The sequence below is a fragment of the Nomascus leucogenys genome, chromosome 7b, assembly GCF_006542625.1.
Source record: "Nomascus leucogenys isolate Asia chromosome 7b, Asia_NLE_v1, whole genome shotgun sequence".
NCBI lineage: Eukaryota > Metazoa > Chordata > Mammalia > Primates > Hylobatidae > Nomascus > Nomascus leucogenys.
Window position 1 is genome coordinate 48,026,872 of NC_044387.1, and position 10,652 is coordinate 48,037,523.

A 10,652-nucleotide genomic window follows, 5' to 3' on the forward strand; every position below is an offset into this window, starting at 1 on the left:
GGTAGACAGGCCAGATGGCCAGTTTGGGCAGTGCCCCTCATGCCTATCTGGCCCTGGGTCCCTATGCCACCTTGCTGGGGAGGGTCTTTTCGCTTATACCTCCTCTGAGCCGACTCTGCGCAGTAACACAAATGTGTATCAGGCACATCCTTTCCCCAAAAGGTGGATGACCAGTTGGGTGACCAGAGCTGTTTGGGGGCTGAAAGGTCCTGGGGAGACCAGGTCTAGCCAAGTTGAGGCATATCCTGCTGCATTTTCCAGCCACCTGACCCAAATACACCACCTGAACCCACGACCAGGTATGCCCACACCCCGTCGGTGGCCTTGACACACACAATCTGCCCCTTTCTCCAAGTCCAGGAGCAGCAGCCCAGACTTCCCTCAGGGCACCGTGGCCTGCTTGGGACTGCACAGTGCCTGGGAGGGTGCCTGGGGAGGGTCACAAGGGACATGGTGCTAGAAGCAGGAAAAGTGTAGGGGCCGGAAAAGCCCTGGTGCATCCTGAAAGGGACATGGACCAGTTTGAGCAGGGGTGTGGGAGTCCAGCCCTGGCCTTGCCAAGTGGAGAGGCGCCTCGGCCAGACATCCGCGGCAGGAGGCGGGGGAACATGCCAAGAGGCAGAAGGGGCACGCGGAGACCCCCAGGGGGCGCCGGAAGCGGCGCGCCGGGCGGTTGGCCGCTGCCGGGGCGGAGGCCGTTGGCGAGCTGAGGCCTGCCAGGCGAAGTCTGGAGAGCAGCCCGGCCGCGGCCGCAATGGCCAAGGACTCGCCTAGCCCCTTGGGCGCGTCGCCCAAGAAGCCGGGCTCCAGCCCGGCGGCAGCAGTGCTGGAGATCCAGAGGCGGGAGCTGGAGAAGCTACGGGCCGAGCTGGAGGCGGAGCGGGCAGGCTGGCGGGCGGAACGGCGGCGCTTCGCTGCCCAGGAGCGCCAGCTGCGTGAGGAGGCCGAGCGGGAGCGACGGCAGCTGGCTGACCATCTGCGCTCCAAGTGGGAGGCACAGCGCGGCCGGGAGTTGCGGCAGCTGCAAGAGGAGATGCAGCGGGAACGCGAGGCGGAGATCCGGCAGCTGCTGCGCTTGAAGGAGGCCGAGCAGCGGCAGCTGCAGCAGCTGCTGCACCGGGAGCGCGATGGCGTGGTGCGCCAAGCCCGGGAGCTGCAGCGCCAGCTGGCCGAGGAGCTGGTGAACCGCGGCCACTGTAGCCGCTCGGGGGCGTCTGAGGTCTCCGCGGCGCAGTGCCGCTGTCGCCTGCAGGAAGTGTTGGCGCAGCTTCGCTGGCAGACTGACGGCGAGCAGGCGGCGCGCATCCGCTATCTGCAGGTGGCGCTGGAGGTGGAGCGCCAGCTCTTCCTCAAGTACATCCTGGCGCACTTCCGCGGGCACCCGGCTTTGTCGGGATCACCGGACCCCCAAGTTGTGCATTCCTTGGAAGAACCGCTGCCCCAGACCTCCAGCGGCTCTTGCCACGCCCCCAAACCCGCCTGTCAACTCGGATCTCTAGACAGCCTGAGTGCTGAAGTCAGTGTGCGCTCCCGCTCGCTAGACCTGGTGTCCTCTGCGTGCTCCAACTCCCTAGACGGCCTGCTCTCCACGCACGCCAGCTCCCTTGATTGCTTCGCACCTGCGCGTTCCCGCTCGCTTGACAGCACCCGGAGCATCCCCAAGGCCTCCAAATCCGAGGAGCGGCCCTCGTCACCAGACACCTCCACTCCCAGCTCCCGGAGGCTCCCGCCGCCACCATCGCCACTCCTGCCGCCACCATCGCCACTCCCGCCGCCACCATCGCCACTCCCGCCGCCACCATCGCCACTCCCGCCGCCACCACCACCATCAATCCACAGGAAACTCAGCAACCCGCGGGGAGGAGAAGGCTCTGAGAGCCAGCTCTGCGAAGTCCTGACTCCCTCACCCCCGGGCCTGGGCCACCAAGAGCCGATAAAGCTGAACTGGCTGCTGGCCAAGGCGTTGTGGGTGCTAGCGCGCCGCTGTTCTACCCTGCAAGAGGAGAACAAGCAGCTGCGGCGTGCAGGCTGCCCCTACCAGGCAGACGAGAAGGTGAAGCGGCTCAAGGTAAAGCGCGCGGTGCTGACGGGGCTCGCGCGGCGCCTAGCTGACCGCGCCCGCAAGCTGCAGGAGACCAACCTCCGGGCCGTGAGCGCGCCTGTGCCCGGCGAGAGTTGCGCCGGCCTGGAGCTATGCCAAGTCTTTGCCCGCCAGCGCGCTCGGGACCTGTCGGAGCAGGCGAGAGCGCTGCTGGCCAAGGACAAGCAGATCGAAGAGCTGCGGCAGGAGTGCCACCTCCTGCAGGCGCGTGTCGCCTCGGATCCCTGCAGCGACCTGCATACTGGAAGGGGCGGCCCCTGCACCCAGTGGCTCAACGTCAGAGACTTAGACCGCCTGCAGCGCGAGTCCCAGCGGGAAGTGCTGCGCCTGCAGAGGCAGTTGACGCTTCAGCAGGGCAACGGTGGCGCCCGGCCCCAGGCGGGCGGCCAGAGCGCAACCTGCGAGGAGGTTCGACGGCAGATGCTGGCGCTGGAGCGCGAGCTGGACCAGCGGCGGCGCGAGTGCCAGGAGCTGCGCGCGCAGTCGGCGGCGGCGCGGCGACGTGGCGAGGAGGCCGAGACACAGCTGCAGGCGGCGCTGCTCAAAAACGCCTGGCTGGCGGAGGAGAATGGGCGGCTGCAGGCCAAGACCGACTGGGTGCGGAAGGTGGAGGCTGAGAATAGCGAAGTGTGCGGCCACCTGGGCCGCGCGTGTCAAGAGCGCGATGCCGCCGGCATGATCGCCGAACAGCTGCTGCAGCAGGCGGCGCGCGGGCAGGACAGGCAGCAGCAGCTGCAACGCGACCCGCAGAATGCCCTGTGTGACCTCCGTGCTTCCCGGAAGGAGATACAGGCGCTCCAGTGTCGGCCTGGTCACCCTCCTGAACAGCCCTTGGAGACCAGTCAAATGCCAGAGTCCCAAGTTAAAGGTAGCAGAAGGCCCAAGTTCCAGGCATGGCCTGAAGACTACGCAGTGTCACAGCCCAACAGAGACATACAGGAGAAAATGGAAGCCTCCCTTGAGGAGAGCCCAGTTGCCCTTGGGGAGCCAGCCAGTGTCCCCCAAGTTTCAGAGACAGTCCCTGCCAGCCAACCTCTGTCCAAGAAAACCAGCTCCGGGTCAAACTCCTCCTCTGAGGGGTCGATGTGGGCCACCGTGCCATCCTGCCCTACTCTGGACAGGGACACAGCCAGTGAGGTGGATGACCTGGATCCTGACAGCATGTCCCTGGCCCTAGAAATGGGGGGCTTGGTGGCTCCTGCTGCCCCCAAGCTCAAGATCTTCATGGCTCAGTATAACTACAACCCATTTGAGGGGCCCAATGATCACCCGGAGGGTGAGCTGCCCCTCGCAGCTGGGGACTACATATATATCTTTGGGGACATGGATGAGGATGGCTTCTATGAGGGGGAGCTTCAGGATGGCCGGCGGGGGCTAGTGCCCTCCAACTTCGTGGAGCAGATTCCAGACAGCTACATCCCAGGCTGCCTGCCTGCCAAATCCCCTGACCTTGGCCCCAATCAACTCCCAGCTGGGCAGGATGAAGCTCTGGAGGAAGACAGCTTATTATCTGGGGAAGCCCAGGGAGTGGTGGACAGAGGGCTGTGCCAGATGGTCAGGGTGGGCTCCAGGACAGAAGTAGCAACAGAGATCCTGGATACCAAGATGGAAGCCTGCCAGCTGGGCTTGCTGCAGGGCATGGGGAAGCAGGGCCTCTCCAGACCCCTTCTGGGGACCAAAGGGGTGCTCCATATGGCTCCCATGCAGCTACACCTGCAGAATGTCACAGCCACATCGGCCAAGATCACCTGGGTCTACAGCAGCCACCGCCACCCCCATGTGGTATATCTTGATGACCGAGAGCATGCCCTGACCCCAGCGGGCATGAGCTGCTACACCTTCCAGGGCCTGTGCCCTGGCACGCACTACCGGGCACAGGTGGAGGTGCAGCTGCCATGGGACTTGCTGCAGGTGTATTGGGGAACTATGTCCTCCACCATCACCTTTGACACACTCTTGGCAGGACCTCCCCACCCACCGCTGGATGTGCTGGTGGAGCGCCATGCCTCGCCAGGCGTCCTGGTGGTCAGCTGGCTCCCTGTGACCATTCACTCAACTGGGTCCTCCAATGGAGTCCAGGTCACCGGTTATGCTGTGTATGCAGATGGGCTTAAGGTTTGTGAGGTCGCCGATGCCACTGCTGGGAGCACCCTATTGGAATTCTCCCAGCTACAGGTGTCCCTCATGTGGCAGAAGGTCTCAGTGAGAACCGTGTCACTCTGTGGTGAGTCCCTGGATTCAGTGCCGGCTCAGATCCCTGAGGACTGCTTCATGTGTCACCGATGGCCAGAGACTCCACCCTTTAGCTACACTTGTGGCGACACATCCACCTACAGAGTCACCTTCCCCGTCTGCCCCCAGAAGCTGGCACTGGCTCCTCTGAGTGCCAAGGCCAGTCCCCACAACCCTGGAAGCTGCGGGGAGCCCCAGGCCAAGTTCCTAGAAGCATTCTTTGAAGAACCCCCAAGGAGGAAATCCCCAGTGTCCAACCTGGGCTCAGAAGGAGAAAGTCCGAGTTCAGGGGCTGGCAGCCAAGCCCAGGAGCTTGCAGAGGCCTGGGAGGGCTGTAGAAAGGACCTGCTCTTTCAGAAGAGTCCTCAGAACCACAGGCCACATTCGGTCAGTGACCAGCCTGGGGAGAAGGAAAATTGCTACCAGCACATGGGCACCAGCAAAAGCCTTGCTCCAGGATTCATCCATCTACACACCAAGTGTGGGCCCAGGAAAGAACCGTGTCAGGAAAAGGCTGTCCTTGAGAGGGTACTTCGGCAAAAGCAAGATGCCCAAGGGTTCACACCTCCCCAGCTGGGCGACAGCCAACAGTATGCATCTGACTTCCATAACATTTTGGAGGAGGAGCAGGAGGCACTGTGCTTGGATCTTTGGGGCACAGAGAGGCAAGAGGAGAGGAGGGAGCCCAAGCCCCACAGCAGGCAAGGACAAGCTCTGGGGGTCAAGAGAGAGTGCCAGCTCCATGAGCCCAGCTTGGCACTGTGTCCAGCTCCATCTGCCAAAGTCATCAAGATGCCCAGGGATAGCCCCCAACAGCTGGGGATGGAGGCCAACACTCCAGCTAGGGTCTTTGTGGCCCTCTCTGATTACAACCCCCTGGTGATGTCTGCCAACCCAAAGGCTGCAGAGGAGGGGCTGGTCTTCCAGAAAAGGCAGTTGCTAAGAGTGTGGGGCTCTCAGGATACCCACGGCTTCTATCTCAGCGAGTGCAACAGGCAATTGGGCAATATCCCTGGGCGCCTAGTGGCTGAGATGGAGGTGGGCACAGAGCAGACTGATAGGAGGCGGCGTTTGCCGGCCCAAGCGCACTTGCCTTCTTTGGCCCACCTCGAGGACTTTCAGGGGCTCACCATCCCCCAGGGTTCCTCCCTGGTGCTCCAAGGGAACTCCAAGAGACTCCCACTGTGGACTCCAAAGATCATGATAGCAGCTCTGGACTATGATCCTGGGGATGGGCAAGTGGGGGGCCAGGCGAAGGGCAGGCTGGCGCTGAGGGCAGGAGACGTGGTCATGGTTTATGGGCCTATGGATGACCAAGGATTCTATTATGGAGAGTTGGGCGGCCACAGGGGCCTGGTTCCCGCCCACCTGCTGGATCACATATCCCTCCATGGACACTGAGCAAGCATCCTTGCCCAGGTAGTGGCCTCTGGCTGCTCACACCCTGCCAGAGGAGGAGCAAGCTTTCAGACCCTCACACCAGCACCCCTCCTCACCACCATAGGTAGCATGTGCTCCAAGTGCCACTGTGTTAAATTGATGGTAGTCCTTAAACTGATGGTAGTCCTTAAGCGTCCCCTAGGCTCTGAAAGTAGCAGGACTTAAACCTGAGTTATTTACAAAAGCAAACACAACAAGCCAACCCCTGAGAGTTTGAGAGGCCATTTCAAAGTTGCTGATAACTATGGCAGGTATATGGAGAAGCACCTTTTTCTGTGGCTAATGTGTGTTTTCTCTAGGAGGTTAAGATTATCTATCCATTGCCTTGTACGAAAGTCTCAAGAAAAGTCTACAACTTAAAAAAAGAAAAAAAAAGCAATCTGAATGTTATTTTTGGGATGTGAGAGTCATCTGGCTGCGACATGTGTCACCCCATTGATCACCAGGGTTGATTCGGCTGATCTGGCTGACTAGGCGAGTATCCCCTTCCTCCCTCACCACTCCATGTGCGTCCCTCCAGAAGCTGTGCGCTCAGTGGAAGAGGATGACCATCCCCGATACAGGATGAGCGGTCTTCAGTCAAGAGTATAAGAGTAGCTGCGCTCCCCTGCTAGAACCTCCAAACGAGCTCTCAGAATGTTATTTTTCTGTCTTATGTCCAACCCCTCCTTAAAATGTTCATAGAAAAAACATATTTTAGCAGTTGAAGCACAACCAAGGAAATATGAGCCTGGCTTTCCTCCCTCTCACTTCTGTGCATTGGGTCCGCAAGAGCTACAGAAATGTTTTCCTGGCCGGGGAAGGGAGGGTGCACCCTTCTGCTTTTCTTTTTCCTGGCTGCAGTCTATTCCCAGAACACATCCCATCACGTGGTTCCCAGAACTCAGATTGTGCAGTGGCCACATCATCATTGGCTGGGGCTCACAGTCACAGCAGCAGAGGCCTCCCTAAACCTCCCTCTCCTCTAGCCCTACCTGCTGTCCCCTGCTCCTCATGCCCCCATGCTGGGTCCCCTGGCCTCACTTTCGTTGCCATGTTTTCATAATCCTCTCAGGCTCTGGGCAGCAGCGCTGCCCACAGTAGGACCAGATCATATAAGGAAAATACTACAGGCTCATCTTGGGGCTGCACTGGGAACCTGAGAACACCTTATCATACTATACCTGCTGCACCTCATCTGACACCAGCTTCTCTGCTTTGCCCAAGGTCCCTAGGCCCTGAATACTTACTTTTTAAGGTCAGCCTGGCTCAGGATGTGCTAGTTTGGCTGCAGAGGGTCCTATTAAGAGCCAGGACTGAGAAGCAAGGCCCAAAATACTCCTCTGGGCCACATCTTCCCCAAGGACATCCCCACAGGGAGGCCGTGTGCTGCTGAGCCCTTTGCTAAGAGTGGGTAGTCAGTGTCTCCCAGATGACGATCTTGCTTCATTCAGATAGCTTTCGTAGCTCACTGCTTTTCTGAGTCACTTCCTGTGAGGCATCACCTTAGGATGGCATTTCTTTTCCTTTTTTCTTTCTTTGGAGACAGAGTCTCACACTGTCACCCAGGCAGGGGTGCAATGGCACAATCTCGGCTCACCGCAACCTCCGTCTTCCAGGTTCACACGATCATCCTGCCGCAGCCTCCTGAGTAGCTGGGATTACAGGTGCACACCACTACACCTGGCTAATTTTTTGTATTTTTAGTAGAGACAGGGTTTTACTATGTTGGCCAGACTAGTCTCAAACTCCTGACCTCGTGATCCGCCCGCCTCAGCCTCCCAAAGTGCTGGGATTACAGGCATGAGCCACCGCGTCTGGCCTTCTTTTCCTTTTTTTTTGTTTTTTTTGAGATGGAGTCTTGCTCTGTTGCCCAGGCTGGAGTGCAGTGGTGCGATCTCAGTTCACTGCAAGCTCTGCCTCCCGGGTTCATGCCATTCTCCTGCCTCAGCCTCCTGAGTAGCTGAGACTACAGGCGCCCGCCACCACGCCTGGCTAATTTTTTGTATTTTTAGTACAGACGAGGTTTCGCTGTGTTAGCCAGGATGGTCTCAATCTCCTGACCTCATGATCCACCCACCTCAGCCTCCCAGAGTGCTGGGATTATAGGCATGAGCCACCACACCCGGCCCTTTCCTTTTTTTGAGACAGAGTCTTGGTCTGTTGCCCAGGCTGGAGGGCAGTGGCACAATCACAGCTCACTGCAGTCTTGAGCTTCAGGGCTCAAATGATTCTCTCACCTCAGCCTCCCAAGTAGCTGGAACTACAGATGTGCACCACCACACCTGGCTAATTTGATGTGTGTGTAGAAGCAGGGGTCTCACTGTGTTGCCCAGGCTGGTCTCAAATTCCTGGGCTCAAGCAATCCACCTGCCTCAACCTCCCAAAGTGCTGGGATTACAGGCCTAAGCCACCACACCTGATGCCTGGCTAATTTTTAAATTTTTTGGTAGAGATGGGGTCCCACTATGTTGCCCAGGCTGGTCTGGAACTCCTGCGCTCAAGTGATTCTCCTGCCTTGGCCTCCTGAAGTGCTGGGATTACAGGCCTGAGCCACTGCACACAGAGGGCATTTCTTTATTTGCCCCATTTTGCAGAAGAGCTTCCTGAGGCTCAGAGGGGCCCCCTCATCTAAGGTCACATCATGGCTCAAAGTCACCTCCTCCATAGACTTCCCAGGCTGCCCCTCTGGGAGGGCGGGAATGAGGGGTGGTCTTTATCCTTCTCTCCTTCTCTTTGATACCCTTTTGTTTCCCCATGTCCAACAACACTGTCAGAGGAAAGACACTTCCAGAATACCCAGGTAAAAAAAAAAAAAAAAAAAAAAGAGACAATAAGGAAAGGACACTGCCTTCTCCGGTGTCATCAGAAATGACCGAAAGCACCCTGAGGCAGAAGGACCAGAGCCACCAACTGGTTCCATGGCAAGTTCATGAACTGGGGCCACTGGGTTCTACCATGCTGTCCCTGGGGCTAAAGGTAGGGACAGGGAAGGCGCAGGCCTGAGGGCTATCTCAGCCTAACACACTTACTGCTGTCTTATCCTCAAAGAACACAGGAGATGGCCACGTGCGGTGACTTACGCCTGTAATCCCAGCACTTTGAGAGGCCGGGGCAGGCAGACCACCTGAAGTAAGGAGTTTGAGACCAGCCTGGGCAACATGTTGAAACCCCATCTCAGGCCGGGCCTGGTGGCTCACACCTGTAATCCCAGCACTTTGGGAGGCCGAGGCGGTCGGATCACGAGGTCAGGAGATCGAGACCATCCTGGCTAACACGGTGAAACCCCGTCTCTACTAAAAATACATGAAAATTAGCCGCGTGCGGTGGCGGGTGCCTGTAGTCCCAGCTATTCGGGAGGCTGAGGCGGAAGAATGGAGCGAACCTGGGAGGCGGAGCTTGCAGTGAGCCGAGATCATGCCACTGCACTCCAGCCTGGGCAACAGAGCGAGACTCCGTCTCAAAAAAAAAAAAAAAAGAAACCCCATCTCTACTAAAAACACAAAAATTTGCCAGACGTGGTGGTGCATTCCTGTAGTCCCAGCTACTCAGAAGGCTGAGGCAGGAGAATCACTTGAACCCGGGAAGCAGAAGTTGCAGTGAGCCAAGATAGCTCCACAGCACTCCAGCCTGGGCAAATAGTGAGACCCCATCTCTTTAAAAATAAATAAATAGGGCCGGGTGCGGTGGCTCACGCCTGTAATCCCAGCACTATGGGAGGCCAAGGTGGGCGGATCATGAGGTCAGGAGATCGAGACCATCCTGGCTAACACAGTGAAACCCCTTCTCTACTAAAAATACAAAAAAATTAGCTGGGCGTGGTGGCGGGCGCCTGTAGTCCCAGCTACTCAGGAGGCTGAGGCAGGAGAATGGCATGAACCCGGGAGGCAGAGCTTGCTGTGAGCCGAGATCGTGCCACTGCACTCCAGCCTGGGTGACAGAGCAAGACTCCGTCTCAAAAATAAATAAATAAATAAATAAATAAATAAATAAATAAATAGGCCGGGTGCCATGGCTCACACCTGTAATCCCAGCACTTTGGGAGGCCGAGGCAGGCAGATCACAAGGTCAGGAGTTCAAGACGAGCCCGACGAATACAGTGAAACACTGTCTCTACTAAAAATACAAAAAAATTAGCTGGACGTGGTGGCACGCACCTGCAGCTCCAGCTACTCGGGAGGCTAGGCAGAAGAATCACTTGAACCTGGGAGGCAGAGGTTGCAGTGAGCCAAGATAGCGCCACTGCACCCTAGCCTGGGCGACAGAGCAAGACTCCATCTAAAAGATAAATAAATAAATAAATAAATAAATAAATAAATAACATTAAAAATAAACTTAATTTTTTTTAAATTGAAGTTTAAAAAAGTAGGCCGGGTGCGGTGGCTCACGCCTGTAATCCCAGAACTTTGGGAGGCCAAGGTGGGCGGATCATGAGGTCAGGAGTTCAAGACCAGCCCGACCTACATGGAGAAACCCCATCCCTACTAAAAATACAAAAATTAGCTGGGTATGGTGGCGGGTGCCTGTAATCCCAGCTACTCGGGAGGCTGAGACAGAGAATTGCTTGAACCCTGGAGGTGGAGGTTGCAGTGAGCCAAGAATGCGCCACTGCACTCCAGCCTGGTGACAGAGCGAGACTCCATCTCAAAAAAAATAAAAATAAAAAATAACTGGGCATGGTGGCCCGCGCCTATAGTCCCAGCTACTTGGGAGGCTGAGGCAGGAGAAACGCTTGAACCCAGGAGGTGGAGCTTGCAGTGAGCAGAGATCGCGCCACTGCACTCCAGCCTGGGCAACAGAGTGAGACTCCATCTCAAAAAAAAAAAAAAAAAAGGAAGGAAGGAAGGAGGGAAGGAAGGAAGATTAAATGTCAATGGCTCATACTTGTAATCTCAGCACT

At 57.4% G+C, this 10,652-nt stretch overlaps 1 protein-coding gene and 2 non-coding genes across 3 annotated transcripts; 1 reads left to right on the forward strand and 2 right to left on the reverse strand.

The window, feature by feature from the left end:
* The first annotated feature begins 754 nt into the window (after nt 1-754).
* On the forward strand, nt 755-6,137 carry LOC100588715 (RIMS-binding protein 3A). Its single transcript, XM_030815893.1, has one exon. It carries the CDS (start codon nt 755-757, stop codon nt 5,732-5,734), a length of 4,980 nt encoding a protein of 1,659 aa, XP_030671753.1. The 3' UTR covers nt 5,735-6,137.
* A 470-nt stretch (nt 6,138-6,607) lies between these two features.
* LOC115836161 lies at nt 6,608-6,690 on the reverse strand. The gene has a single exon (XR_004031151.1).
* Nucleotides 6,691-6,775: 85 nt separating this feature from the next.
* On the reverse strand, nt 6,776-6,918 carry LOC115836167. The gene has a single exon (XR_004031157.1).
* Nucleotides 6,919-10,652: the final 3,734 nt, after the last annotated feature.

What these genes read in the sequence shown, in the direction of transcription:
- LOC100588715 (XM_030815893.1), top strand. Translation starts at nt 755, where the DNA reads ATGGCCAAGGACTCGCCTAGCCCCTTGGGCGCGTCGCCCAAGAAGCCG.